This window comes from Enoplosus armatus, chromosome 6 (genome assembly GCF_043641665.1).
Source record: "Enoplosus armatus isolate fEnoArm2 chromosome 6, fEnoArm2.hap1, whole genome shotgun sequence".
NCBI lineage: Eukaryota > Metazoa > Chordata > Actinopteri > Centrarchiformes > Enoplosidae > Enoplosus > Enoplosus armatus.
Window position 1 is genome coordinate 18,725,805 of NC_092185.1, and position 24,071 is coordinate 18,749,875.

General features: G+C 42.9%; 4 protein-coding genes across 7 annotated transcripts; 1 reads left to right on the plus strand and 3 right to left on the minus strand.

Moving 5' to 3' along the window:
• Positions 1 to 1,942: 1,942 nt before the first annotated feature.
• Positions 1,943 to 4,625, minus strand: LOC139287148 (E3 ubiquitin/ISG15 ligase TRIM25-like). The gene is made up of 6 exons (XM_070908137.1): positions 4,044 to 4,625; positions 3,860 to 3,955; positions 2,990 to 3,235; positions 2,730 to 2,883; positions 2,566 to 2,628; positions 1,943 to 2,472 (listed from the first exon to the last, which is right to left on the minus strand). The coding sequence occupies exons 1-6, from the start codon at positions 4,623 to 4,625 to the stop codon at positions 1,943 to 1,945; spliced, it is 1,671 nt and encodes a 556-aa protein (XP_070764238.1).
• Positions 4,626 to 5,656: 1,031 nt separating this feature from the next.
• Positions 5,657 to 7,022, plus strand: tmem17 (transmembrane protein 17). The gene is made up of 5 exons (XM_070908065.1): positions 5,657 to 5,771; positions 5,939 to 6,042; positions 6,169 to 6,282; positions 6,399 to 6,542; positions 6,703 to 7,022. The coding sequence occupies exons 1-5, from the start codon at positions 5,657 to 5,659 to the stop codon at positions 6,778 to 6,780; spliced, it is 555 nt and encodes a 184-aa protein (XP_070764166.1). The 3' UTR covers positions 6,781 to 7,022.
• Positions 7,023 to 7,473: 451 nt separating this feature from the next.
• agbl2 (AGBL carboxypeptidase 2) lies at positions 7,474 to 15,935 on the minus strand. Its single transcript, XM_070907941.1, has 22 exons — positions 15,900 to 15,935; positions 15,226 to 15,355; positions 14,639 to 14,812; positions 14,400 to 14,507; positions 13,806 to 13,956; positions 13,406 to 13,661; positions 12,207 to 12,608; positions 11,802 to 11,944; positions 10,781 to 10,940; positions 10,355 to 10,481; positions 10,177 to 10,277; positions 9,811 to 9,923; positions 9,620 to 9,692; positions 9,387 to 9,509; positions 9,221 to 9,301; positions 9,034 to 9,132; positions 8,788 to 8,884; positions 8,559 to 8,711; positions 8,435 to 8,465; positions 8,112 to 8,338; positions 7,839 to 7,980; positions 7,474 to 7,699 (listed from the first exon to the last, which is right to left on the minus strand). The coding sequence occupies exons 1-22, from the start codon at positions 15,933 to 15,935 to the stop codon at positions 7,474 to 7,476; spliced, it is 3,153 nt and encodes a 1,050-aa protein (XP_070764042.1).
• Positions 15,936 to 16,506: 571 nt separating this feature from the next.
• fnbp4 (formin binding protein 4) lies at positions 16,507 to 23,980 on the minus strand. Of its 4 annotated transcripts, none has more exons than XM_070907743.1 (17): positions 23,825 to 23,980; positions 23,247 to 23,324; positions 23,027 to 23,157; positions 22,631 to 22,805; positions 22,027 to 22,174; positions 21,749 to 21,851; positions 21,296 to 21,640; positions 20,993 to 21,179; positions 20,742 to 20,860; positions 20,536 to 20,640; positions 20,079 to 20,212; positions 18,915 to 19,069; positions 18,375 to 18,673; positions 18,127 to 18,244; positions 17,614 to 17,807; positions 17,197 to 17,354; positions 16,507 to 17,059 (listed from the first exon to the last, which is right to left on the minus strand). In XM_070907743.1, exons 1-17 carry the CDS (start codon positions 23,946 to 23,948, stop codon positions 16,969 to 16,971), a joined length of 2,664 nt encoding a protein of 887 aa, XP_070763844.1. In that variant the 5' UTR covers positions 23,949 to 23,980; the 3' UTR covers positions 16,507 to 16,968. The 4 variants fall into 4 exon arrangements, with proteins under 4 accessions (XP_070763844.1, XP_070763842.1, XP_070763843.1 ...); XM_070907741.1 differs by having other exon boundaries at positions 17,614 to 17,825; positions 20,536 to 20,634; positions 20,721 to 20,860; XM_070907742.1 differs by having other exon boundaries at positions 20,721 to 20,860.
• Positions 23,981 to 24,071: the final 91 nt, after the last annotated feature.

The following is a 24,071-nucleotide window of genomic DNA, read 5'->3' on the forward strand; positions in this document are numbered from 1 at the left end:
TTTAACAACACATTTCTGAAAAGCTGAAAAATGAAAAACAATTGAACAACATCTTGTGATAAAGAGCAACAAAGAAGCCAAAATATAATAATAGAAATGTCTGTTTCCATTCTTTGATTCATAATCTGTTCAAAATGACCATGTTGCCTGTTAATTACTGCATTCATCTATGAATGCATGTCTCTCTCACACATACACGTATGCAGAACTTTGCAAATGTTAATATTATTCATACTTGTGTGCTTTTTTTCTATCCCTGAAGAATCATACAGTGCATCCGGAAAGTATTCACAGCGCTTCACTTTTTCCACATTTTGTTATGTTGCAGCCTTATACCAAAATGGATTAAATTCATTTTTTTCCTCAAAATTCTACACACAACACCCCATAATGACAACGTGAAAAAAGTTTTTTTGAGATTTTTGCAAATTCATTAAAAATAAAAAACCTGAGAAATCACATGTACATAAGTATTCACAGCCTTTGCTCAATACTTTGTTGATGCACCTTTGGCAGCAATTACAGCCTCAAGTCTTTTTGAATATGATGCCACAAGCTTGGCACACCTATCTTTGGGCAGTTTCACCCATTCCTCTTTGCAGCACCTCTCAAGCTCCATCAGGTTGGATGGGAAGCGTCAGTGCACAGCCATTTTCAGATCTCTCCAGAGATGTTCAATCGGATTCAAGTCTGGGCTCTGGCTGGGCCACTCAAGGACATTCACAGAGTTGTCCTGAAGCCACTCCTTTGATATCTTGGCTGTGTGCTTAGGGTCGTTGTCCTGCTGAAAGATAAACCGTCGCCCCAGTCTGAGGTCAAGAGCGCTCTGGAGCAGGTTTTCATCCAGGATGTCTCTGTACTTTGCTGCATTCATCTTTCCCTCTATCCTGACTAGTCTCCCAGTTCCTGCCGCTGAAAAACATCCCCACAGCATGATGCTGCCACCACCATGCTTCACTGTAGGGATGGTATTGGCCTGGTGATGAGCGGTGCCTGGTTTCCTCCAAACGTGACGCCTGGCATTCACACCAAAGAGTTCAATCTTTGTCTCATCAGACCAGAGAATTTTGTTTCTCATGGTCTGAGAGTCCTTCAGGTGCCTTTTGGCAAACTCCAGGCGGGCTGCTATGTGCCTTTTACTAAGGAGTGGCTTCCGTCTGGCCACTCTACCATACAGGCCTGATTGGTGGATTGCTGCAGAGATGGTTGTCCTTCTGGAAGGTTCTCCTCTCTCCACAGAGGAACTCTGGAGCTCTGACAGACTGACCATCGGGTTCTTGGTCACCTCCCTGACTAAGGCCCTTCTCCCCCGATTACTCAGTTTAGATGGCCGGCCAGCTCTAGGAAGAGTCCTGGTGGTTCCGAACTTCTTCCACTTACGGATGATGGAGGCCACTGTGCTCATTGGGACCTTCAAAGCAGCAGAAATTTTTCTGTAACCTTCCCCAGATTTGTGCCTCGAGACAATCCTGTCTCGGAGGTCTACAGACAATTCCTTTGACTTCATGCTTGGTTTGTGCTCTGACATGCACTGTCAACTGTGGGACCTTATATAGACAGGTGTGTGCCTTTCCAAATCATGTCCAATCAACTGAATTTACCACAGGTGGACTCCAATTAAGCTGCAGAAACATCTCAAGGATGATCAGTGGAAACAGGATGCACCTGAGCTCAATTTTGAGCTTCATGGCAAAGGCTGTGAATACTTATGTACATGTGATTTCTTAGTTTTTTATTTTTAATAAATTTGCAAAAATTTCAAAAAAACTTTTTTCACATTGTCATTATGGGGTGTTGTGTGTAGAATTTTGAGGAAAAAAAATAATTTAATCCATTTTGGAATAAGGGTGTAACATAACAAAATGTGGAAAAAGTGAAGCGCCGTGAATACTTTCCGGATGCACTGTAAATGGCAGCCAACCCTGCAGCTAACACTGTAGACTTAGATGTTGCATATTTTTAGTGTTGAACCTAAATCAACAGAAAACCCAGGATACAGAGGTTGAGTGAAGGTAGTCTTGATTTGGTGCAGCAGTGTCAACCTGTCATGGTCAGAAACACAGTAGAAGTCCAGCGTTCCTGCTTTGTGTTCAAGGTGCACGCCAACTCTGAGGGAGCGAGCCGGAGGAATTTGGCCTCTATGAAGATTGTTGTGCCAAAATGTGCAGCCAGACGAAGAGCAGGTTAGTTTCCAGGAGTGATGATTGTGGCCAAAACAGCAATCTTTCCCTGAACCCTTTCTTTTAATGTCTTTGTACGACACAGCCAGTTCGACAACGCCCCCGTCCCACTCCACCTCCCAGTAGTGGCTGCTCCCAAAGCCCTTTTTGCACAGAGCCTGGTGAAAGTAGGTGAATCTGTCAGGGTGATCAGGATGAGCCTGGTCCTGGCCACCCCACGATATCTCTCTGTTTCCATCAGACAGCCAAAGACATGCAGCCACTGTGTTGGGATCCACCTCCATGTTGGAATCTACAAGGGAAGATGAAACACTCGTTTAGCTGGTGAAGCTTTCATGTATGTTTGTGCTGATACTTATGCAAAGTGAATCAACATCATGCTTACTCTTGTATTTGGTCAAAAGGTACATCCTTGTTATTTCCACACGCAGCATTGGCATTTTTAACACTGTGATGAAAAGAAAAAACACTGATCATTGAGCCTATACAATAACAGGAGATATACTGATTGGACCAGACTAATTATAAAGTTAAGAGATCAAAACCTACCCATAGTTTTTTCAGAATGACTGGATAATTCATTCTTTTCTTTGTTGCACATATTTTTCAGTTTATCTTTCTGTGCAGTGACAAACTCTGACAGCATGTCAAGTCTCTCTTGTGAGTCTATGAATACAGGGAGGTCACCGAGGGCCTGGAAACCCTGCAAACACAAGGCAAACATATACATTGCGTGACATTTAGCGGCAAAATTTGGATACTTTGGTATACACTTCCAAAGACTGAAGTGCCATAAAACATGTCACCACCTGAAGAAACTGAACGGGCTCCTCTGTTTGTGAAAGCTGTTCCAGTACATCCTCTCGCCTCCTCAGCTCAAACACTTCACGATTCAGTTGCCCGAGACAAGTGTTGGTCCAGTCCACTCCAGCTTTCTCTGCCTCCCCGACTTTCTCTCTCATCTCAGAGCACTTCCTCTCCACAGAGCAGACATATATACGGATGTGTTCCGCACACAGTCGCTCGAAGTCATCACATGCCTCCCATGCTGCGTCCTTGTTAGGAAACATGCATTTGTTATGACTGATGACATTTTGAGCCACAGCATATTTACAACAGTCCTGGGCTACTTTACGGTTCCTTCAATTATTCTGAGACATATTAGAAGTAACTGGATTCATTAGAGGTTTACTTTCTTTTGCAATTTTTAAAGGTCAGTGGTTCCCAACCTGGGGGTCTGGGCCCTCCCAAGGGGTCGCAAGATAAATCTTAGTGGTTGCAAGTTGATCAGCAGGCTAGGGCGTCACACACACAAAATGATATACATATTTCAACACTTTGTAAACATTGATTTTTTTCCTGCTGGTGTCTGTATACAGTCTGCATGTACGGTAAACATGAAGCATTCATTTACATTGTTAAATGTTATGTTCAGTGTGACTGAGGCTGGACACCCAGCTGTGTCTGCTGTCAGACATTGCAAGTTCCCCTGCAGGAAACAGCTGTTGCCTGACACATATCCATTTCCTCTCTTCCAGAACATCTTTGTCTGCCTGTTAACAGCAGTTACCTCAAGCTAGACACTTTGATTATCTTGTATCAATGTTTTAAAAATACAGACATTTATTGATGAACAAAAGAAAAAGGATAGCCTACTCATGTTTGTGGATGACACTCACTCTTATGGAGTACGCAGCCTGCCTCAGCTCCTCCATTTTCTTCTCTGAATTCTGCACTCTGTCTGAAATGTCCTGCTTAGTTCGCTCCAGTTGGCTCTGAAACACAAACCCAGCTTTTCAGTACCTCAGTGACATTAAATGGACGGGCAACAAATGACTTCAGCAAGTGGCTGAGCCGAATTACCTGCATTTCACACATTTGTGCTGCAACTGCCACAGTGTCATGGCCTTTGTGTTCATCCATCAAACACTGCAGGCATATGAACTGCCCATCAGTGCGGCAGTAGATCTCCAGAAGTTTGTCATGATGGCTGCAGATGCTGTCTTTGATCCACGTAGAGGCTTTAATCAGATTGTGTTTTTTTAATGGTGGCACTTCAAAGTGAGGCTTCAGATGAGTCTTACAGTAAGAGGCCAAACACACGAGGCAGAACATGGAAGCTTTTCTTTTTCTCCCCATGCAAGCATCACACTGCACATCACCCAGTGCAGCATAGGTGTCTTCACCAGCAGCAGCACTTTGACTCGTTGTCCTCCTGTGTTCCTCCAACAGGCCAGCCAGAAGTGTGTTCCTCTTCAGATCAGGCCTCGGGCAGAATGTCTGCCTGCACTGAGGGCAGCTGTACGTTCTTCCTCTGTCATTATTTCTGTCCCAGAAGGTATTGATGCATGTTATACAGTAACTGTGTCCACAGGCGGTCGTCACTGGATCCTCCAGTAACTGTAAACAGATGGAGCAGTCAAACAGATCCTCACTGTAAGCCATTTTCTCCCGCTCAGACTGACGGAGTTGCTTTCATTTTCTCTTAAGGAGGAGTGGCTTGTTGGCAGCTTGTTCTCAGTGGCTCAGATAGTGACTGTGCAGTCTGTTCAAGTGTCAGTGGAAAACAAAGTAAATAACCCCCTTATCAGAGTCAAACATTAAATTCAAATTTTACTTTACTTGTTTAACCACACATTAGAGTACTTGCTTTAAAAAATACTTAAAGCTGCTCTTTTCAATATTTTCATATTATGGAAATGGATCAAACGACTATGTACGGCTATTAGGTCGCTCATAGGGATGAATCCACAGAAAATGATTTGACTCTGCAGTTCCCGTCAGCTCAACAGAGCATTTTAGCGCCTTTCAGCTCAGTTTTGTGGTTCACACTCACTGCATTTAGCAGCTAAAGAGTCAGATATTTCCCTCAGGGGTTGGTGGAGACCCAAATAGTGCTAAGAGGAAAGTGAATATTGGACTTACATTCTTCAGGTGACCAACTGATTAAAAGAATGCATTTACTGAACTTCTTTAACCCCTCGTGTGTCGAATTTGAACATTTCTTTCTTTGGGACCTTTAGTTGGCAGCAACAGAGAATATGTGATAGACCGCACAGCACACTGACACACTCTGACTATAAAAGAGATCTTGGGACACTGAAATAAATGGGCTGAAACACAGACTATAGTATGCCAATATGTCTCTGGGATTGTTTCCCTCTCTATTTTTATTTTACAAACAAAGTAACTTTATTTCTATAAATATATAAAGTGCATCATTTGGCAGTGTCGTGTGAGAGCAGAATACAACAGTTCGTTAGTGATACGTTGAGTTATATCTAGAGGAGACAATTTAGGAAAAGAAGGAAGCAACAGAGGAAACATGACAGTTTTCATGCGAGATTTGAGTGGAACGCGAGATTTCTTTGGTATCCAAGGAGACGGCAGCAGTCCTGGGCTGTATTTGCAGTGAGGAAGAGGCGGTGTGTTTTTCCTCTGGTGATGTTTGTGTTTAGCAGGGAGCATTTTACACGATGGAGCTGCCGGGGACGATCAGAAGACGTTTAGAAGACTTCTCTCGGAATGTTTTATTTGACCAGAGTCGGACTCAGGCTTTCTCAAAAGAGAATGACACGTTTTTGCCACACGGTAAACTCAGAATGCAGCTAACGCTATGGACGACTTAGCATTGATGTTAACGTAGTTAGCTAACTAGCGGTATGAGCGGTTGGATGTTTATCTCAAGCATTTTACCACCGTTGTTGCTGAAATTGGGTTGTGTATCCAATCCATTCTGTTGTATTTTTTGCTTTCAGACAAGCGGGTTTTGTCTAGTCTCCACCTCCAGATGTCTCTGTACTTTAACATGTGGTTCTTCCCCCTGTGGTGGATCAGTGAAACTGTAATGCTGCACCTCAAGGTAAGTGAGGGCAAAAAGAGAGAAAGTGAGTACATAGAGAGGGGGTGAGGAAGCCAGTGTGAAATATTGGTAAAGTTAAATTCTCGAGTCATTTAACTGCGTTGTTGAAATTGTCATTTCTACCAGTATCCTGCCTTGCCAGACTACTACAAGTTCATCCTTGTCACTGTTCTCATCCTGATGACTCTGATCGAGGCCATCAGACTCTTTCTTGGTTATGCTGGGAACCTGCAAGAAAAGGTGGCGCACCACTCACACAAACATAAACATACAGTTGATCTAGAATGGGTCAACACACACACATAAAAAGTGCAAGGCAGAGATTGTAATTCCTGTAATGTTGGTGTTTGTGGAAGGTCCCAGAGTTGGCTGGATTTTGGCTGCTGAGCATCCTGCTGCAGTTTCCACTGATCCTGTTTCAGCTGTTCAACGAAGCTATTCTCATACTGCCCCTGGAGAGGGGTGTTCACATAGTTCTCGCCATATTCATACTCACACAGGTATGATAATATTCCTTTTAACAACGGACTGTTGTTATACCATTTCCAATCTTAGCACTGCATGTATGTCAAATATGTTACGTTGTGCATGTTTTCTAGATTTCATTATGTGTGATTATCATGGATTTAATTTAAATGTTTTCATTCCTTAACGATCCAGGCCCTCTCCGGTTTTGTGGCTCTTCGGGATATGGTCAGACACACAGAAAGCCAATTTCATCTCCAACAGTTTGACTGAATTCTGAAGCTCTGATGTCCCTGCCACATCTTAACACACCAGGACATATCCTGGTATCACAGATATACTTCACACCTCCCGGGCTCAGAGGCCAATAACAAAAAATGATATGTCACTTTTTGTATTACATGTAGTACCTGGGATATTTCCTCCCCACGATTGATTGTTAAAGAGAAAAATGTTTGAATATATTTATTTATGTATTTTATTCACAGTATATTCGAAGGGATTGTATTGTTGTTTTTGCAGTGTTAATAAATAAACTCTTTTTAACGCAGCCTGTGTATCATTCATCAGACAGCTATTGTAATGCATCATAGACTTTGTGTTGTGTACTCTGAGAATCCAAGCATAAAGCGTTGTCATCTACCAATATCAACACTCAGAGAGTAGATTATCAAGGGGGGAATATAATAAAACATCAAACAAGGATTGTCATTTGATAGTCATTTGTAAGACTATTACTAGAGGGTTTCACTTCTGTCCATATGACACAAGTTTGAATGATATGTGTGTGAATGAGGTAATCAACAGTCATTTCATCCCAGCATATCTGTTGTTTAACACACCTGTTAAAAGTTTGAGTAAAAATCATGGTCCTCTTCATCCATCAGAGGAAGTTCACATTACTGGGCAGAGAACAGAGAATAAAATCAACCTGTAGTCCCCAGATTATAAATATTGTACACAGTACTACAGTGGGGCAGACTGTGATGGTCTTGTGACCATTGCCTCTTGTGCAGCCGTACTTATTTGGCTTTCTCTTCCAGGGTGATAGCGTCTGATGTCCTTCGCCTGAAGCCTAACGAGGGTGTCGCTCTGTGGACGTGAAAGTTCCATCTTCGCGAGGCCTGAAGGCTTTGACACAGGGGATAAAACACCCAAGTGCCTTTTGTCCCCCAAAGTCTCTTTGCATAGTCTGAAAAGAAGGAATAGGGAGCACAGGAGACCATTGAAAGACCATAAAAAATTATGCATGATGCTTGTCTTATCATCACTGCACAAAAATCAAGCATTTATTTGAGAGGGAACGACAGGCAAATAGAGAGTGAATTTACCGATTTCCTCTTAGGTCTTTGTCCCTCAGCACAGGCACAAATAAACTGCTGCGAGCTTCAGTTTCTCTCAGGGGGATGTCAGTGGTGAGCTCTCTCTGATTCTGCTCTCCAAATGGTATACATCTCAACCGTGACAAACCCGCTAAATAAATGACAAGATCAGATGATAGAGAGGAAGAGGTCAGGTTAGCTAACAGTGATAAGAAATATATTTTTTAAATATTTTTCACAATAATAATTTCAATTTCATTATAATATGAGTGCATATGAAACCTTCTGAGAAATCTTCTTCCGGTTCCACATTCTGCCGTGTGGTCTTGGTTGTGTCTGTGTGTGAGGTGGAGGAACTCTCAGACATATAATAATGCTCTGAGACCCGTAAAGAGTTTCTGTGTCTAAAAATATGCCGGCCGTTGAACTTGTCAGTGGTGAAACTTGACAGCAGGCGCTTTGTTGGAACAACGTGTGGAACTATCTTGACACACAAGGATGAGGGAGACCTGCCAAAGAAAAGACATTTCGTGAATTTGAACGTACCTCAACATGCAGTTATCTTCTCTCTATTGATAAGGATACAAGGTCCGTGTGACGTTTACCTGTGGGGTCCTGCAAGGGAAGATGGCAGCCCTGAGAGAGGGAGACGAGGCAGACTTGAATTGACTGAGAGATGATGAAACTTTGGACTTTTAAAAATGAATTCTGCGGTACATGCGGACAAACCTCTACAGACATTATAGGAGACGAAGGATTGTCGGGAGAAGTGATGCTGTTGCTGGTTGGAGTGAAGGACATTCAGTGAAGATGGAAGGAGAGCCCTCAGGTGCAGCAGCTGAGAGGAGCATCTCCACTGTCCTGCATCCATCCCCGGGTCATCTGTGAAAGCAAGTCAGGCATACTGTGCACTGCTACACAAGACCTTTTCTAAAGCATTGATGGTTCCTGTCTTTACCTGTGTGAGGTGACACAGCTGTGCATGTGCTGAGATGTGGACACACTTTTTCTCTGTGATGCAGGCATGCAGCTTTCATGTTGTCCAGACAGTCATCCTAAAACACAGAAAACACCCCCAAAATCCAAATCCAAATTACAGATTATACTCTGTTGTTTTAAGTATCACAAGTAGTGGGGTATGTCAGCGAATGTATGTTACGACTGACCAATAGTGTGCCGATAATTGATTTTATGAGAGATTTACCTTGATAGGCTCGCAGCCCTGCCACAGTGTCACCTGACTGACCTCCCCAGGGTGAGTGGTGGGAGGCGGGATCACAGCTTTTCGTATTAGGCCATTTGCCTTCACAAAGAGAAATATTAATAGGGAACAGCTCAGAAAATCATCTCACTTCTTTGTCCGACTTATTCACACACTCTCCGCATCACACCTGCCATTTCTTCCTGTGTCTTCCAACAGGCCTCTCTTTGATGCTCTCTTGAACTGTGTTCTCATGGGGCAGGTTGGACTCCTGCAAAGGCCGTTCACTAACCGTTTAATGTCAGTAATGCATTAACAAGGGTGTGCATTAATGAATGTGTCATATAGTCTCTTACAATATTTTTGATGCTGCTTTGCAGGACCTTGGGCTGTGTGTTATTCTTCACTCTCTCTGGTCGCAGCCTGTTCCTCTCCTTATGACTCCTCAAGCGTTTCTTTTTCTTCTTCACTGGAGTCTGCTGTGGAGGAGAGCAGGAGCACTAAACTGATACATGTACATGAGAAGGCATAATTCAGAGCTGATTTTCACACAACACTATTCCATGGGAGAGTAGATATATGTCAGTACCTCTGGTTGGGCAGTCTGGTTCAGTAAATGAACTGGGAGTCCGTCAGAATCTGAACTATTTGAACCACTGGTGCTGTGAAGGCACAACAACAAATATTCACATTCAAGATGAATGAGAACACCTATCCCATATATGCCCAAGACTGGTTTGCATGTGTATTTAAAATAATAATAATAAATTACTGTATCACCTGGTCTCCAGGTCAGACACAGAGATGTTACAGTTGGTGCCTAAATCTTTTCCCATCCTTTCTCTGACCTCCTTTCTAACCAATGCTGCCAGCTCTGTCAGACAGTAAGTGGTCTGAAATAAAAAGCACAGAGGAAACTTAAAAAAAAAAACTACTGTACAAACACGCACACACACACACACACACGCACACACAATCCTCACATTTAAATACCAGAGTTACAAAATTCAAGCTTTAAACACCTGCATTCGGGTATACTTTGGAGCATACAATTTTTTCTTTTCTTGGACTGAGATAGAGCTCCAGTGTGGAAGGAGCCTACATTTCTACATACATTGTAGTCAGACATGATGCTTTATCTCTCACCTTTGCTGGATCAGGGTCACAGTAGTCCAGCAGGGTGTCACAAAAGTAAAAGCCAAGGGACTTCAGGTCTCGAGTAGTAAAATGTGTTCCTCTCCTGTCGCCTGACATTCAAACAGAAGATAGATACTCATGCAAGCGTACACACACACAAACACACATTTGGAAAGTCTAAACTCACCCAGAGTGGAGCCTCCAAAGGTGGCCTCCATGGTGTAGCTGTTTTGGATGCCAAGTCTCCACATGGCGATTCGTCCTGTTCCCTCTTTGCTCTTCTGCACACGGAACTTACAGCTCTTAAAGGAGAACTAATGAAGAGAGTGATTTAGATGTTGTAGTTGACATGTTGAGTATGCACAAATGAAGACCAAGGAATAGACACTGCCTCTGAAACAAGGTGAATATGAAGTGTTCCACTTATTGTAAAGAGTGGCGTGGTGTGTAACAGATTGGTGACTGTTGTATGGTTTCCAGTGGGTTAGGGGTTTGTAAGCTAATTAAAAGTGGTCCATAAAAGGCCAAAAATAATACATGTAAGAACTTCTAATTGTATTTCCGTATGTTACTCAGACTAAATATAGGATTAAATATATATAGGTGACTTCACCTTATTACTCGCATTCTTGCTCATCATTAGTGGAAAGATTCTCTCATGAAGCTTCAGCGAAGCGTCACCTCGGTTGTTACAACCGTACATGAAGACATTGTTTTTACGGTTGTGACCATGAAAGTCACAGTAAAGAACAACATCCGTCTCAGCCATCAGCCTGGGGAAGAAATAAAGCACAACAGGGAACTTAGTTCAGAATAGATTGTGGTTTGTCAACAGTCCAAATAGGAAAATGTAGGGGAGAAATAAAGAGCATGCAAATACAGTATGAGCCATGTTCAGAAGCTACTTTGAAAGACAATTCACACAGATCCACAAAGAAACCCTCAACAGACATTTGTATGCAACTTCAAAGAATCTGGTTCAATCAGCAGCTGGAGGCCTTTGTTGCATCTCTGCCTCTCTTTTTAATCTTTCCTTTCTGTTTCTACTGACAACTATGTAATAAAGGCAGATATTCCAGGAAAAAAAGTTAAGTTAAAAAGTCACTTGACTTTGTACCAAGTGATGGCATCATAATAATGCTATACTGTTAAGAATAGTAGGATCCTACTGTCATAATACTCAAAATATAGAAAAGAAATATAGAAAAATATCATTGGATCTGGTATCAAGGAAATGTGCCTTTTTGTACAGATAAAGTCCAGTAAAAGTGCATGTAGTGAAGTAATTCCAGAATTGGAGTGCTTTCTGCCATGAAATCTGGGAGTAAATGCAAATTAAATAAGGCAATCTGTGTGAGTATTCATTTTGTTCGTTGTGTCTTCATTTTGTTCTCATAATTTCCCTGAGGTCCCAATCGGTCAGAGACTACAGTCCTGCTCTAAATCACAACTAAACAACACATAAAGGGGAAGAACTCTGTTTTCTGTTCTGTATAAGCTTCAAATTAGTAAATAAAATACCCTTTGTAACATCTGACCTGCACATTGTTAACAATTTATGGGATAAATAGACAAATTCTTTAACATGTAATACATGTTTTAATGTGTTTGTTCATGCATGTGTCCTGTCTTACCTTTCCACCATGTTTCGGGTGTGCCACACACAGGGAAAGGAATCCCTGAGCAGTGTCTTGTAATTTCTGTTGAGGTCCCTGCCTGCCAGAGAGCAGCGGTAATTGCCCACTATCACACCATCTGGGTTCAGCATTGGCACCACCTGCCGCACCGCAAATCCAAATTAGGAAAAAAAAACAGTGTTTGATAGCACTAACTTGTGTAATTTCCCCCCAGGGATCAATAAAGTATTTCTGATTCTGATTCAGCATACAGCCTCACAATATAAAATACGTTGCAACACAACCTCATTCTATTCATTCACCATCTTCTTTATAAAATGCTATTCAGATATATAACAAAGAGGAATGTATTGAAGTAATGATCATGATAATGAGACAGATGTCAGACTTGAGGTCCCTCACCTTAAAAACAAAAGTGTCCCTGAGTAGCTGAGCATCCTCTGAGTCCCCGAGCAGAAAGTCTAGGAACCCCTCCATCATCCAGGACGCGTTGGTTTCCCCGGGGTGCACTCGGGCCGTCACCACCACAGCCTTCTTGGTCCTGCCCTCCACCCTGCCGCCCCCCCGTGACGTTATAGTCACCACATACACGGCATTCCCAGCCAGGCTGTGGCACAGCACCCGCAGTGTACAGTATGACGCAACCGCCGGGTTGGAGGAAATGCGCCTGAGGTAGCGCTGCAGGTGTGAATACGTGTAGGGGTAGCAGTGGGCCAGGTAGCAGGTGTCTGAGTCACAGGGGAACTGGAGAGTCCAGGTGAGCGAGTACAGGGCGATTGTGTCGCTGTTGTTGTCCTTTGTATTCTACATAGAGACAGAGATCATGTTTTTAAAGAGAGATCCTGCTTCTATTTTGTGAAGTCAAACTGTTCTAGTCCAGTGTGCTTTTGTAATTCTGGCAACATGACGGACCACATAAGTTTCTGCATGTGTTAATGTATTTGATACAGATCTCATACTTAATTTTACTGCCCAAGCACATCATGAGTATCACTTCAGTTTATTTCAGTTCATGGCTCTTAACTTCTGAATGCTGTCTTCACTCCATTTGTGGAATGTCTGGATGAAAGATGCCTGCCAAAATAAAATCTAATTCCAATTACATAAAGCAGGGGCAGTAATACCCTCCCTTTTTCCTTCGCTGTTCCTCCCTTCCAATTTAATACGAAGTTTGAGTCTTCTTCTTTCATTGTCTATTCATTTACAACGCTGCACTGTGGACAGGTTGTAGTCAAGACAAAAAAAGCATGGAGCATTTTTATTATTATTTTGATTTGTGGTTTTGGACAGTAACACTTTTTCATCACTAGTGAGGGCCATTTGATTTTAATTTCAGGAAATTCTTTCTCTTTGTTGTCTTGCTTATGGCTAGAAGGACTCACTTCTTAATACATAATAAATTGTATTCCTACAGGGGTCCCTGTACCTGCACTACCATGCAGTGAAAATCTGCAAATTCAATTTCATTCTATACTCATACAAACTGAAAATGACTGCTGCTGGAAAAGTAGGAAATGGGCTGGTAAATGACTGTGTATTGACAAAAACCAGTCAAAATGCCATTTTTGCATTTTCCAACTCATGTCAGAAAGTTTACCTACCTGATTACAGTTACGGTAGTATCTGATGTTGCAGCCGATGCGTTGCCATCCAACACCTTTCTCCTTGGCAGCCCTCTCGGAGTAGAGGAGTGGTCTCATACCGTGAGAATACAGGCTGCTGCTCTTCATCAAGTTGGTGATGGTGAAGCGGTAGGTGACTCCAGCCTTCATGTTCCTGACCCTGAAGTAAAACCACTGCGTGTGCTTTCTGGTGTACATGTCTGTGCGCAGCGTGAGCTCATAGTCATAGACACCCCTGAACAGGGAAGAAATATGGGTGGGTGGAGAGAGAGAGAGAGAGAGAGAGAGAGAGAGAGAGAGAGAGAAACTTAACACAGTAAAAACTTACAGGGTGAAAATATAATGGTTGAAAGGCAACTAATCGGCTGCAGAGACTCACACTTGCACAGCCTTCTGAAGGTTCCCACTCTCAAAGCATGACTCAAACTCAAGGGTGAAGTCTGTCTGATTGATGTCATAAGAAGGGGTGCTCTTCACGGGCCCCTTGCTTCCTCCGACACGGGAACAGGTGTAATAGGGACGCTTGGTGGCTTAAAAGAGCGAGAGCAACAGGACAACAAGAGTGACTATCAAACTACATTTGGTAAAAAAACACAGCCTTTAATAAAAATGTACTTGCATTGTTTTTCAGAGAGCAGTGGCGGGGTATATCATGTTTATCTAGGAAATGATTCATCGTAAATACAGAACTTAAATTCATAGGGAGATTGTGATATGAAATCCACATCTTGAAGCATTAAGGAGTTAGGTTGGGTTTGTCCTCACTAATATACAAATGTATGCAATAAGAAACAGATCCTCTACTCTCCACAGAGAAGCTGTGGCACAAAGTAACTCAAAGCATTATGTTCCTTGCATTATAATACATTCAGAAGAATGTGTCGACACCACCGCGATGACATATTGTACTTTACAGCCATGCCATGTAACCTGGTGGTACAGCAACAAAAATGCCTTTGGTGTCAAAAGTTACCATGGTCAATGCAGTATACCACTTTCCCCCTCTCCTCTCCTGCTGGCATGGGCATCCTCTCATGTCCGGTGGGCTGGTAGAAAGGCTCTGGCTCTGGGGGGTCCCACTCTACAACACACACTCTCTTGGTGTCATTACGTGTTAACATTAACTGCCTACTCTTGGGTTGATTAACACCATTGACACGCCTTTGTGCACATCAGTAACATACCTAGTAACATAATGGTTTCAATAATTACCTATGTGATGGATAACGTCGTTGATGACGTCACACTCTATGGGCCAACGGGGCCGGGAGATAGATGGGAAGTTAACCAGGTCCAGCGGTGCCCTGAGACTCAAAATAGGTCGGCCACCATCAAAGTCTATGAGCAGCTGCCTGGTCCGCAGAGTCTGATTTAGGTTTATAGATACTGAATGGGGACATGAATCACACCTTCATTAACTGTTCTTTCATGCTCCTATTCTTCCAGTGGTGGATCCATGGATATACATTTTTCATCAGGTCTGCCCCCCACCTCACCTAGACCAAACAAGCATGTCCATTTAAAACGGGATTAAGCTGCACCTGATTGCTTCAATTATCTCAATCACAAAAGAGCTCTTGTTTAATATATAATGATGTAGCATTATGGGGAGGAGATGCCATATATTCAAGTGTTGACCACATCTCCTTCCACACAGGAAAACCCAAGCCTGTACATAACAGTCAATAGTAGGATTCCCGCTCAGTAGTGTCAGATCAGGTTGAGCATACAGATCTTTGTAAAGTTCAGAGGTACATGCATATCTTGTCCAGGTGCAGCCTACAGTGAAAACAGCTTACATCGCCTCCTCCCTGCTAAGTCCTCCTCGTCGTCCTCTGTATTGGAGTCATTGGTGTCTGATTTCTCCATCTGGCAGGTATTCCACCAATTCCTGATGGCAGAGACAGCCGTTGTGGATGTTTTCTCTGCCTGATTGGAAAAATGTAAGTCATCAATGCTGTACCCTTATTACCAAACTGAGTCAGACCAGACCCTTGGCCCCTGTATCAACCCAGGCTTGTAATCAGGATAACACAAAGATGAATTGTGTTATCATCCTGAACAAATATGGATTTTTGAAGCCATTGTGTGATCTTTTCCCAAATAACATCAACTATTATACATTTGAGTCTTCTTACAATAGGAGGATGGATTTATTTTGCTGCTAATTTGAAAGTTATTGACATACCACTAAGTGGTAACTAACATACCACTAACTAATCAACAAACAAACCAATGTTGGACTGATACCTTCTTAAACCGTATATTGGCCAGTACAGTTATGTTGACGTGTACTGTATCTGCACCTCTAGTTCTCGTTTTCCGAAACATTTCTGATATCTTGAGAAAAACAAAATCACTGTATTGTTCAATAATAATATAACTTCGGCCAGCGTGTACAAATATGGTTTGAAATAATAGTCTGAGTGAATTCCAAGAAGGAAAAATACAAGTGAAGTTGGACAAAACTCACATGTAAGGTGCCGAGGGTGGAGTTTCTCACAGGCATCTTCGGTTTCTGCATGAATTTGGCAGGTTCAATTCAGGTTTGGCTTTATAACTTTTTGTGAGCTCTCGGTCGCCACTACCGCATTCATGAATCCTGTGTGCCAACACGAGCCTCTTCCACCGTTACCGCCCTCAACTCGTGCAACGACATTGTTTTTACAATATTTATCAATGTCCGACAGCCACTTACCTCGCGTATATTTTAATAACACGACTGAAAAGAAACTTCTACAAACATAAGATCGAAAAGCTTGGCGGCTACTACGACTGGAAAAATCTTTCACTAAGTACGCGATGTTGCCAAGCAACCAATTTGTCTCAACAACACCGCGGTTGCCATGGAGATGCCGTACCAATGAAGCAGCTCGAACGTGCAGGAAATGCTTCACAACACCGGTATATACAACCTATGGACGATGTCGTGAAAATGTTGGGATGGCGTTGAATATTATGAATATAGTGTGTGATTAATTTGTCATGAGTATCACTCGTCATTGTACTGGGATTATTGAAAAAATCCTCAATAGTTCTCTGATAACAATACAGCGCATAAAAAAAGAAACACAAAGCAATGGCTTTGGAAAAACAGTTTAATAACTTTTTACAAAATGTACAACTTCAGAGACATTCCCTCCCGTTCCAAAAAACATGGCTTATCCCATTATACATTTTATACACAGTTGTAAAAATGCTCAATAAAATAGACAATCCCTCCAAACAAACTGTGGTGGTCATCTAAGTGGGTTCTATACAAAACGGTGGTGAAGTATTTCTGATGAACTCAAGACATTTGGCACATTTACAATAATGGCTACAAAAACAAGAAAATGACATTCAAACCCCTCTGGTCAATGGCCTGCCATGTAAGGGCCTCTAAATGTCTCCATCATGACCAAGGACAATGGTAAAGAAAGTCCATAGATCATTAAACAAAACTTAAGCTTGGAAAGATGACCTTATGGTAATGGTTGGAGTGGATTTAAAAAAACAAAAACAAAAACGTTGACTGGGTGGTGTATGACCCAGGCCGGATGTTACGTGTTACTCGTCACCTTCCGTTTCTTCAGTCGCTGCCGCCAGTCTTCAGGAAGTGCCTCAAAGTTGGCATTCTTTGAAGCTTTTCCTCTGTAGAATTAAAAGACAGTACAACAGTTAGTGAAGAGTTACCAAGATGGACAAACGTCGGAAGAAACTGGTACAGTGTAGCTGCATCCTTATATCATAACTATTACATTTTTTAGTCTATTCAAACATTAACATACGTCATGAACTGCTGTTGCTTCCACTCCTCGATACTCTTCTTGTTAAGCTGCTCTCGGTCTTCGTCACTGGAGCTGCTCTTCTCTTCCTCATCCAACTCCTTCTGGATGCTCTGCCACTTCTTGACCAGAGAAGGCATTTTGATCTTACTCTTCTTTGACTACAGAGACATAGGAAGAGAAAACCACATTTCAGGAAGAGAAAATTATACTGCAGGTTCTTTTATATGTTATATATAACATTGGATTACAAGGATGGCTTGATTACGTAGACTGCAAAAATCCAAGTAAAGAAAATCAATTCAGGAAGTTTACACACAATAATAATAATAATAATGAACATTATTGGTATTAAAACAGATTTTTCTAACTTATCTACTGCTTGCCTTTGTCACTCAAAATGTTAACTCCAATACTAACCTTATCCTTTTTCACTTTCTTGGTCTTGTCTGTGGGCAGAGCTTTGGCACCAGGAGGCTCAAAGGGCGGCTGGGATGGTGGCAGTGGTGGTTGAGGAGGTAGGGCTGGGACAGGTGGGAGAGGCGGTTCACAAGGGACCAAAGGGGCAGTGACAGCCGGCACGCCCCAGTAGGCAGCTGCTGACATTAGAGGAGCTGCAGACAAAGAGAAACCTTTTTTGGGTAAACATTTGCTGTTGCTTAAAGTTTTGCAATTACTAGTTTGAAATACCAGGCCTAACATAAGCACCGCCTTAGTGAGGTGTTACACTGGCTGTGCCTTTACTTAGACACTGAGTGTACTACTAGTGTAGTATATCATTTTATGACTTTTTTGCTCTGCAAAGGTTCAGCGTACACATTGGTTTAGGGTGTAGGGTGGACACAGATGCTGTTTACACAGATGGTCATTTTTGTTCCTAATATCATTAATATATATTATAACTGCAGATGTTGTGTAGTGATATCCTTTTACCTGCACTGGCGGTAGGCTGGGTGTAGAGAATGGGACTGCTGCCAATAGTAATGGCTTTATTCAGCTGACCGGCTTTACGTTTCTGACCCTTCCCCAAGGAGCCCAACGACTCCACAACCTGTGTGAGTGACAAGAAAAATAATAAAAGTTAGTAGCTGCTGTTTTTCTGAATTTACACATGCAGCATTATCAGGTACAATATGAACAGGAGTACACTAATTAAAGAAGAAACTTGATTACTCCCATACCTTCATGCTAACAGTGCCTAGAGGTAAAGGAGGCCTCCCACTGCCGTCTTCCTCAGTTCCAGGGGCTGGAGGCTCCCCATCATTATCATCATCCATCTCCATCTCCACCTCCATGATTTCTCCATCGCTGTCAGGAGGGGGAGGAGGTGGAGGTGGTGAGCCTGGGGGGAGAGGCGGAGGCGGGGGGTAGTTGGAAGGTGGAGGTGGGCTGTCAGGAAGAGGAGGTTGAGATGGAGACCAGAAGGATGATCCACTAGGCAGAGGAGGTGCTGGTGGGGCAACAGGGGTATAAGTAGATCCTATTTATAAAAATAAAAAAAAAAGGTAATAACACAGGGCGTTAGTGAGGATAGCATTTTGTCACATAGCATGCACTTGTTACATCAAAGCAATACTCACTGAACATTATCCATGCACATGTTCAATAGGAGACATACTTACAGGAACATTAATAGACATTTTCGTTTCTTAAGTCATTAAAGAAGACAATAAACTGGCTTGTCTAAGGAGCAACAACAGCAACAGTAGCAATACACGGACCTGTAGATGCAGTTGATGCTTTGGTATCCCCTTGGCTGGAAGTCTGTGTCTGGGTACCTTGGCTTCCCTTCGGGTCCTCATCCTTGTCCTCTGTCGGGAAATCCCACTGGGAGACACTGGTCCGGTCGTTCACATAGAAATACCGCCTGTGCTCTCTAAAAAGTGGGACAACAGAGATAGAGGACAAGAGTCTCAACGCCCAGCCTAGCAACTGGCTGAGTGGCATGATACCCTGGGACAGTGGGGCAAGGGAGTGGACATAATGGCCACAGTAGGGGGCAGGAGTGTTGGTATGGACAGCGACTTTAGCCGTCCAAAAGAAGAGCCCAATTAGAGTGTGGTTATGGATGTGGATAGGGAACCCACCTTGCTCTCAAAAACAAGAAAGCAAAACAAATCATCTCTAGGTCCTGAAAGTAGCATTCAGCAGCTCACACCATGGTTGTCACATTTGTTCCGTTTTAGACAACCATTCCCTCCCAGACACAGGAAGACGCCAGGGAGGAAGCATCATCATAAATCATCATCATCATCATCAACAACCATAGGTCAGAAAATAACAAGCACACAGTCAACTCATTTTACATCAGAAAAGAAGAAAATAAAAAACAGGAAGACATATGAAATAGAGTAGGTCTGACCTGCCGGATTCCCGTCATTGCTCCATCTTCACCTTTTATTTGATGCGTGACACTCCTCGCTTCCAGGGCATCACTCTGTCAGCATTGCATTCTGGGGGTTGTAGTCCTGTAAAGTGCAAAGCTCTCCCACGCAACCAACCTTCCTACCATACCCCCCCACCTTCCAATTTTTCCACTGACTGGACCCATAATCAGTCTACAAATGCCCTCACAACAAAGGGCTTAAGAGTCTGTGTTATAGGGACAGGGAGTCCTCTCTGTGGCAGGTATATTTAACAGGAAGCAGGCTGGCCCAGAGTGGATGCTCCCTTACCAGTACGTACCAGGCAGAGTGCCAGGATTGCATCACAGAAACCTGAAGAGTCTGTTTCTGGTAAGCATTTTGATCCTCTCGGACTGGTTAAGCTTCTCCCCAAGTCATGATACAAAGTCTGCAACCTCGGCACTGAGGGGGGTGTAGTCACACGATAAGATTTTTGGGGGACGAGGGAGTTTAGAGATGTGAAAGGAAAGGAGCGCGTACCTGTCCCAGTGGCAGGACCAGCCTTTAGGGGCGGCGTTAAGTTCGTAATATTTTATGTGTTCGGCAGCTTCCTGCAGCCTGCGGCGGAGATAGACCCCATTCAGAGCGCCCTCCCTCCAGTCAGCAATCCGAGTCTGGGAGGAAAAAAAAAAAAAAGCAAAAGAGACAAAAGTGAGATAAAAGCCCAGAAAATAGAGGTAAAAGGGGATAAAAGGAGACAGATAAATAAGACAGAAGGGCCACAAGATAGATGAGTAGCATGAAAGAGTAATTACAGTATGTTTCCAGAGTGACATCTTATGATGGATTATTATGAGAATTTTAAATATTAAGTACTACCACATGTAAAATGATATGAAACAAAATTAAGCGTTAAATATTTTAGAAGTCGCACTGGGTTAGCTACAACTGAAAGCTTGGATAATACTGCTTAGAAACTGAACCATTATCTTCTGACCTCAGTTTGTAGCAGAAGCAACTGAAAGTTTGAGATCGCCTTTTTGTTTATCCCTAGGAACTCCATCTTGCTGGTTAAGGTGTTGGCCAGTTCTCCAATCTGAAACTATAATTTTTCAGCATCAAAAACATGTCTTAAAAAGAGATTGTCACGATTATCATTGTCAGCAATAGTAATTTTGTTACCTTGAGCTCAGGTGTTTCCACTTTGAGCTCAGGCGTTTCCATCTCTTCTTTAACCGGAGGTTTTGGAACCGTTTTCTCCTCAGAATGGTCTGTTTCCTTGTCTTCTCCTTCTGCAACACTCTCTAGGACTTTAGTAAGTGCTGCAGGACACAAGAGATGCATTTAAGTATGCAGGGGTTTTTGGTTAAAAACATTTAACAAGAGGGATTTTTGCATTTTCACCCACTAATGTCAAGCAAACAACCCTCCATAGCGCTTGTGTAATGACTCACCCGTCTCTGTGTTGTCCTGTGGGTCTGAGCCTCTGCTGTTAGAGTCGGGGCTGGCAGCACAGGGGAAGGCAGTCTTCCACCGGTTTTTCTTTGGTAGAAGACCACGAGAACCTTCTTGGCTTGTCTCAGAACAAGGACTTGAGCCCCCTGCACTCCCATCACCCTCCTCCAGCGCCCGGAGCTCAGCCTAAGAGTCAGACAACAGGTTAGATCTAGGTCACACTGACAATAACATTTGCCACTAATTTTGAAAAACCACTGCTGTACACTAAAAATCTGAAAACTAAACTAAAATAAACCCACCTTTTTCCTCTCCAGGGCCAGTTCCAGCTCCATTGTGTCCTCCTCTGTCTCCTCCTCTGCATCCGAGTTGTCTACCGACTGCTTCTTGGTGCAAAGATCTTTCTGGACAGTGGGGATTGATTCAGGGTCTCGCAGAGGGGTAGAGGGGGATCCTGCAGGGCGAACTCCTTCTGCATCTGAATCCAAACTGTTCTCAGTCTCATCCAAACCTTTAAGCAGTCTTTTTCTCCATTTTTCTTCCGCTTCTTTCACTTCAGAGGGGATCAGAGGACCAAGCAGAGACGCAGCCACTCCGCGGCGCTCCTCCTCTTCGCTTGTGAGACCTACAACACTCTCTATTACCTCCTTTCAAACAAAACATGAGGGTGATATATTATAACTCAGAACAGCAATCCTTAAACTCCACAGAATCAAGTTGATTCACATTTGTGTTGGACTTAGGATGAAACTTGCCTTCACTTTGGTCTCTTTCACTGATGTCGGGGCTGCAGCAGATGCAGCATTTTCCTCAGTATGATAACTTGCATGCGCTGTGCCGTTTCCATTGACACTAGAGCTACAAAGAAAAACACAAAACACATCATACACAGCTGTATTTCTGTACTGGAGACAAAACCAAGAAAAGTGAAAACAAGCAGATCATGCAGGTACAGTGATTTTATCTGGCTTCAAAGATAAAGATGCTATTCACAAAGTTGTGATAATATTTTCTCTCCAGCAGTTCGTCCTACCTGTTGGCATACTGCTCCAGGCTTTGCACCTGATCAGCTAGATAGTGTGGCAGCTCCCAGGACACCTCGTTGGTCAGTGTGTTCCAATAGTAGTAGCAGCCAGAGTTCTCATCCCATACCTCCTGCCAGTCTCCCATCTCTACACCCACTGCAAATTGTAGCATATTTTAGGTGATATGTTACTCTTACAATTTCTCTCTTGCTACACAAAATGCCTACAGCTATATCCTGAATGATTTCATCAATGTGTAGCAATTTTGAAAGTGGAAGCAAAATATCATCAAAATTCTGCATAGGCTAATTCTTGTGGCTGGTGGATTTCAATATCAAAGCAGTTCCTTTGGCAAGTAACCCAGCAGTATTGTTAAGTTGAATAACAATATTAATCATTTTTGACTAAAAACTATAAGTGGCTGGTGTTTCTTCAAGTAAGCCAGCAGCTCTAATACCAACACAAACAAAACGACTGCTTCCTCACATTATGAATACAACTATATTTAATATGTAATTGCTTTGTTTGTTGCTTTGTATTGACACAGACACTTAAAAGAATCCATTGTTAATCAGGGGAACACTTGATCTTAAATACAGCACAGACAGTTACCTCCAGCTAGTGAGTACTGAGTATTGTACTCAAACTCAGCACTTTGTGGATGTTGTTGTTCACTGGCAGCTGGCTGCTGAGTATTAACCTCAGGTCTGGGAGGGGCGGTAGTTGGGACTGAAGAATGAGATGCTGCATCATCTGAACTTGGCTGAGTGGTGATTGCATCAATTTCCTGTGGTGGGAAAAATTGCAATGGGAACTTATATTTTTGACAAAAACAGGTTTTTGAACCACACTGAAAAACTAGGCCCAAGTTAGAAACCTACACAAAATTGAATCTAATTTGGGAAAACAGTGAGTCTACTCTGTACCACTCACCCACTCAACATAGACATTGGTTCAGAATCCAGTGACCAAATCAGAGGAGTAAGATATGCAGCAAAATATACTCACAGCCATGAAATTGGCCAATGTACTGTCGATGTCAGCTGACTGGTTGAGTTGAGAATTTGCAGTTAAACGCTGAGAGTCTCCAGCATCCTCATCATCACTGTCCTCATATGCTCCAAGCAAGGACAAACCCTCTACAGGTGGAGGCAAAACAACTTGCTTCAATCAAATGGCAACATTTTCTTGTTTCCATTGCATTTAGAAACACAAACAGTTACTGTACCTGTGGCCTTTAATGCGGGAGGCTTCATGTTTGTGCGTGTTTCTCTCACGAATCTGTGTCCATCACCCTCCTGTTCATCTGCAAAAAAAAAAAAAAGGTCAGGTTAACGGTGAGCTTCAACAGTTGTTACAGCAAGCTAACTAGCATTCACACGCTGGCAAACAGTTAGAAGCTAACGTTATTAACCTATCCGAGCACCGTCCCCACACTCCTGGATAAAGCGAGTAAAATGTATTGGCATTTGTGTTAAGTAGGTTCATTGCGTTTGGGTTAACTGACCCAGTCACTTGCCATAAGCCTATTTTGGCAGGCTCACAAAAACTACCCACGCTAGCTTGCTACCGGCTAACGGTAGCTTAGCATGATCAGTTGAATGACAATACCGGTTTCATTTCGTGAGCTATAGCTGTCATTTAGCTACTTCTTGGTGACTGTGTACCTTTGTACTAGATGTTAACTAATTCGGCAGCTATATCTCGTTAAGTGAATCGAAATTTACAAAATGGGACCATTCTTCACACCTCGAGCATTTAGCTAGCATATGGCTAACAAGCCACTGAGACGTTAAAATAATTTACCATCGGATCCCGAGGGTCCCTCTTCCCTCTCTCCGGCATTCCCACTGCGAAGCCCGGGAGGTGAAAGCTGTAAGATCGTTCTCCGACCGACCGTTCCTCCTGTGAGGCGACTTTTCTTCCCCATCGCTGTCCGTCAGTCAGAGGGCCCGGTGCTCCCTTCACTGGCGTCGTTGTTGCAGCTCTGCTCTGCTGCTTCGAGCTGGCACAAAAGAAGGTATCACTTCCGGTTCTTGAGGTCATGTTTTGT